The sequence below is a fragment of the Adiantum capillus-veneris genome, chromosome 6 (assembly GCF_014529385.1).
Source record: "Adiantum capillus-veneris isolate H3 chromosome 6, ASM1452938v2, whole genome shotgun sequence".
NCBI classification, from domain to species: Eukaryota; Viridiplantae; Streptophyta; class Polypodiopsida; order Polypodiales; family Pteridaceae; genus Adiantum; species Adiantum capillus-veneris.
Genome location: NC_140936.1, coordinates 44,096,316 through 44,102,347, shown reverse-complemented (window position 1 = coordinate 44,102,347; position 6,032 = coordinate 44,096,316). Strand labels below are relative to the sequence as shown.

The following is a 6,032-nucleotide window of genomic DNA, read 5'->3' as shown; positions in this document are numbered from 1 at the left end:
CTCTTTTACCAAGTTGGTGGTTCACAATCTGTATAGACTATATGGATTATCCCGAAATTTTGTGAGTACTCATGAAACCATGTTTACTAGTCATTTCTGGACGATTGTCTATAAATGGTTGGGAAACACAACTCAATATCAATACTTCCAATCATCGAGAGATGGATAAGTATTTTTCAAGTGTTAATCTCGTGCTAGAGGATATGCTAAGAGTGTACGTTAGCAAGAAGCAATCCAATTGGAAAGATTATCTCTCTAGTTTGGAGTTTGCTTATCATGATGTACAACATCTTGAAACTAGATTTAGTCCCTTCATGTTTATATCAAGTTTTCAACCTCAATCACCAGTTATGGTGGGATTGCCTACTGATGAGAAATGACGACATGTCAAGGACTTACTCTGTGTGATGAAATATGTCAACAAGTCACTTTCATAGAAAATTGAAAAGAGGTATTCTTACATGTTCCAGCACCTTCAGAAAGTCTGAAAATTGGTAATTTATTTAGTGATCTTTCATTTGCGGTAACTCATTAAAAGACTCAAGTGAGTTATAAATAGATTCTACACACTACTTTGGATATAAGCCAGCCACAAAAATGTTTGCAAAGAGACAACAATGTAGAAAATCAAGATGTTTTTCTTGGTTTCATTGAACCTCCTATTGAACCATGTATCGGCCAAATGGACAACTGGACCCGTGCGAGGTGCCACTGTAGAAAACATAGTGTTCTTGAAGAAGATATCACCACTTCTGTTTTTGAGGACGAAAACGCTTCTCCAAGAGGGGAGTAACGTTAGGCCTAAGGTAGGATTGCGGAGGCATGGCCCTAATCTATGCATGTATAGTTAAGGGAGCTCCTAAAATAGAGACAAGGGGTCTATATAGGGGCAATGATGGGTGGAGATTAGCATGGTAGGATTGGGGAGGCATGGCCTTAATATATGCATGTATGGTTAAGGGAGCTCCTAAAATAGAAACGAGGGGTCTATGTAAGAGCAAGGATGGGTGGAGATTAGCATGCAACAATTCCTTTGTCCTTTCAAATTCTCAACTTATTACACAATCGTATACCCAAACTAACCCGTACTTTATAGTACCAAGTTCGTTCAACCTACTGACTCTCTCGTACAAGATCATGCCACACTCCTAAACGTGTTTATTAAGTGTATTCAAAGAGAAAGACACAAGTATATAGACTCAAATTAGATGGCTTGCTTATCAACCTGATTACTAGCTATTTATTCAGAGAACCTCCACATACATAATTTTTCTCTAATTCTCTCTGTACGCCAAAATGCCATCTATAATGCACCATCCTAATGTTTAGCCTATGTCCTTCTTTGTCCACATTATGAACCATCTCTTACAACATCTTTTTATACAAAAATCGCCCAATTTAATATACTCATTTGATAAATGCTTTCTTTACTTTCTTGCAAGTTACTCTCTTTGTTGCAGATATATTTTAGAGGCTACACTCAAGCAATTTTGGAGCAAGGAAGAATACCACTGGACACTTTTAGAAGCTACTCACATGAGCTAAAATGCTTTGGGATAATGAGCAACAATTTGTAAGTACTTTGCCACTCAAACATACTTTAATTTGGTGTTAAACAAGTAGCTAATATTTTGTTTATTTATGCCTTTCTTAGTCCATTGGTCACCACTACGCAGATTCACCAGTTTAGCCAGTGTGTAAATTCTCATCTTGGTGCAGATTTTCGATTTAAGCACTACCAAATTAAATGTGCAGATATGCCGATTTAAACATCGCGAGTGCAAATTCATTGATTTAAGCAACACACCAACAAACAACATATTCACTAGTTTAAACAATATCAATGCAGATTTGACGGTTTAGGCAGCACAAGTATATATTCATTGATTTACGTAGTACGTCCAATTGGTGTCGATTCAACGATTTACGCAACAACGACTACAAAATCATGTTACAATGGTTGGCCACCATTGTCCCTAGTATGATTTTGTTAACCCTGATATATAGAAGCGATTTGGAGTTGGAGTTGGATTTGGATTTGGTTTATGATGATTTGTTGTCAGCACTATTTATGGAATTAGATTTGAAATTTATAGAATTAATTATTGAAGGATGATTGTGACTAATGATATCCCGATACATCACCACCTGACATATATTGCTTATTCTCGTAGTATGGGACACTAGAATATGTAGTATGTGGATCATTTTTTAAAGTTTTTGACAAGTATGATTCGTAGAATCTTAACTTAGCGAATTGAGGACATTTGCTTTTCTGACAGAGACGAATGTAATGAAAATGATAAATCTATATTTTTTACAGGTGATAAGTGGCAAATCAAAGCTAGTGTACCGAATATGAAAAAGGATACCAAGTTTATTTATATTGTTTAAAGAGCTCTTTATGAATTATAGTCACTTTATGTTTGGGTGAACACAATTTTGATTCCTTGCGCAAAACGAGCGGAGGACAACTTCTTGGACAGTCTCTACCCCTTGCCCAAGCTCGCATGGGGATTGATCGTGTGCCAACGCAGCTAACTTCAAACGCCAAACCGATACACTTCCGCAGCTGCATGACCTTTACCAACGTTTCAAAAACGATGAAGTTTAGTGTGTAACGCATGCCTTCCCAACCCCAAATTAGACAAAAAGGCATGTATTCAGTGAGTAAAAAGCCTAAACGAGAGAGAGCACCCTGCAGAGAGAGAGAGAGAGAGAGAGAGAGAGAGAGCTTCTGTAGATTTTGTCATAATCGTTAGGTGCATACAATCAATCTAATTCCACACTCACACCCATCCTCCAATTCTGGAGGTGAAGGTAGTATACCCCACCCTCGCCCTCGAGAATATCATGTGTCTAACACAGCAGAGGAAGAGAGAGAGAGAGAGAGAGTACACTGCCGTCGCAGGATATGGAGTCAGAAGAAAGGCGAGGTCTCATTCCAAGGCTTCCAGAGGAGCTGGTTCTTGTGCACGTGGTCCCAAGGTTACCCTGGTATGCTCGCCCTGTTTGCAGATCCATTTCCAAACATTGGAGAGCCTCTCTCGATAGCCTCAAGATGCAGCCCGATCTTGCAGCCGAAACACGGAAGTATCAGCTTCCTCTTCTCAAAGACCTCTTCTTGATTCGCACGGATGAGAATGCTCAGCTCTTTATTGCTAGAGAACATACTGATCATGATAAACAGAGGGAGACTTATACCGTGTTTGGACATGGTAGCCACATTTATGAGATTGAAAAGAGGCAATGGCGGAAACTTCCCCCTTTGCAAGGCCTCCTTCGAGGGTTTCCCAAAAATCTATTGGGACAGTATGGCATGGTTTATGTGTGGTCCGACTGCCTGCCCAGAGTTGTGCTGAAAATGGATTTGGGTTGCGGGGATTGGACTTGGAGAAAACTTCGTGTTCCTCATTGTTTGAATGTCAATACCATCTTCAATGGCAAGATCTATGTGCCTCGTTTTTACATTGGAGGTTTGACAAGTGATAGAACAATCAAGAGAAAAAAAAGAAAGGAAGTGATACTCATTTATGACATGATGGCAGATCAATACGAAGAGATGGAGGTGGGTAATGCCTATAAATTGAGGATGATTCTCAAGAGAAGCTCTGAGTCTGGGTCGCAAGTCAAAGAGGAACTCTACAGATTTTTAGAGTACAAATCAAAGTTGGAGCTTCTTGTGTTTGATGGTTGCATGGACTCTTGGAAGGTTGAAAGCGAGATACCTTATCCTGAATGGCGATGGACAGAGATGTCAAATGTCCACCTTTTGAACGGCGATTGCTTTGAACCTGCTTTAGAGACTGATGTCAACATTGTCTGGTGGACTAATGTTGACTATTTTATGCTTTGGTTTAACCCGTCTTTGCACAAAACTTGGGTTTGTGTGTACTGTGAACATTTTCAGAGAATGCATGAAATATTTTTTATTCGAGGTTCACTTTATGCGGTGTTCCAGGTGGACGTAGAAGACCAAGATGACGATGAATATGTAAATGAAGATAGTCAAGAGGAGGAGAAAGAAGAGGAGTTTTTTGGGAGCCAAAAGGATGCGACTTTGTGCGAGAGCACGGTAATGAATCAAAGGATATGCAAGGATGAAGAAAACCAATGTGACAAAACCGTAGATAGACAAGAGGGGGAGGAGATCAGGCGACAAAAGGATATAGCATTGTGCAAGAACACCATAATGACTCCAAGGATTTGCAAGGATCAGGAGGCACAATATGATGAAGAGGAAGGAGAAAAAGCCACTCCAGAGGAGGAGGTTGTAGTGAGCCATCGAGATGCAATGTTCTTCAAGAGGACCATTGTGAGAGGGAAAATCTGTGTAGCGGAGGGCATTGTAAAGTGGGAAAAGGTGCGCGATGTAGGAATTTTCGAGGAGAATTCTTTCGTGCCATTGGTGACTATATTATAATTTTGTAATGCTTTGCAGAGTCCTTTGAAGGCTTTACACACACACACACACACACACACACACACACACACACAGACATATAGATCAGAGAGAGAGAGAGAGAGAGAGAGAGAGAGAGAGAGAGAGAGAGAGGAATGTATATAAAAGGCAATGGGGTACGGGGATCACTATAGTCTATGTCCATCCTAAAGAGCAAGGCGACATTTGCCAGGGGTTGGCAGATGATTTCTCTCAAGGCCATGAATGAAGACCATCAGGATTTGTGTTTAATATATGGTTAGGTCCTCGCTACTTTGTTTTTGAATTCTTTGAATTTGCAAGAGCTGTTGTGGCTACTCTGACTGAGGTGGATGGGAGAAACTGGCCTTGTCAGTCGAGGCTTGAGGCTATGAACCTTGATGAGAAGCACCTTTGATATGGGTATTGCACTATCCGAATGCTGTTGAAGTGGTGTTAATATCTGTCAATGTGAACTGGATATCTTTTGCTGGCATATTTTGCAGGTCTTGTTCTCATGGGATGGTTGATGCTCTTCTGATGTATTTCCAGCCTATGTATTGGTGAGAGACCATGGTCCTTCTCAGAGTATATGATCAACGTATGTGTGGATTGCAGACTTTGTATAAACCTGTATCTGGAAATGGCCTCTGTACTATTGCATTAGCACTATTATACACTGCTTAATTTGCACAAATCCAAGACTTATGAACTGACCAATGTCTTTGAGACGACTCCTTTTTTGTGTCATTTGAGCTGTTTGCTATAATTAGACTGGTCTTATGCGGACCCTTTCTAGATATCCCTATCTCCTCTATCCATCTACACCACTTTTTATTTGTGAAGAACATCATAAATAATAAGAGACATAAGGAATGAGATTGCTATAAGATGATGACTTTTGGGATGTTCCTCAAAACTGTTTTCCTTGATTAGGTCGTCGGAGAGAGGTATCCTTGATGGCTTTGAGTTAGAAATACAACAGTTACCAAGTTGTTTTCACTAAGCAAGTATGGCCATAAGAACCTTTTGTCTATGTTGAATGTATGATCTCAAGTCTTGGCATTCATCTTTATCTGCTAGAAGCAGCAAAATCAATCTTGTTGCAATGTATACCAATTTTGCAAACAAACAATAGGATTCGGGAACATGTTTCTTGATATTTTATATTCACTTTAAATTTCTTTTGTAAATGGTTGATAAATAGTTTTGTCACTCATGATTTCCATGAATTTCAATAGGTGCTCTTTTTCTACTCCTTTTGGAAATAAGGTGATGCATTATAAAGGTGCATTTGTGTGAAACTTGCAACGAGGGGGACTGGGCTACCTTGGGGCAAGGAGCAAGAGCAGATGGTGAGCAAGTTTCTTGGGAAGTTTGTGGGGTTCACAACTCGTTGCACAAAAGTACCAGCCCATTAACTCACCGCAAACATGAATAGCCTCTATGGAATTCCAACAAAAAGTAATGAATGGTGGGAGTGAAGTCATGAAGTAGATGCAAATGGCACGAGGTGATGTTGGCATTGAAAACAATGAAGTTGAGTTTTCGTCTTGACGAACATCCCTGTCCATGCTCAAGACAGAGAGAGAGAGAGAGAGTTCCAATTCAA

The 6,032-nt window shown here is 39.9% G+C and overlaps 1 protein-coding gene across 1 annotated transcript; it reads left to right on the top strand.

The window, feature by feature from the left end:
• The first annotated feature begins 2,683 nt into the window (after positions 1-2,683).
• On the top strand, positions 2,684-5,426 carry LOC147455430 (uncharacterized). The gene is made up of 2 exons (XM_086514208.1): positions 2,684-4,843; positions 4,927-5,426. Exon 1 carries the CDS (start codon positions 2,915-2,917, stop codon positions 4,421-4,423), a length of 1,509 nt encoding a protein of 502 aa, XP_086370334.1. The 5' UTR covers positions 2,684-2,914; the 3' UTR covers positions 4,424-4,843; positions 4,927-5,426.
• The last annotated feature ends 606 nt before the right edge of the window (positions 5,427-6,032 follow it).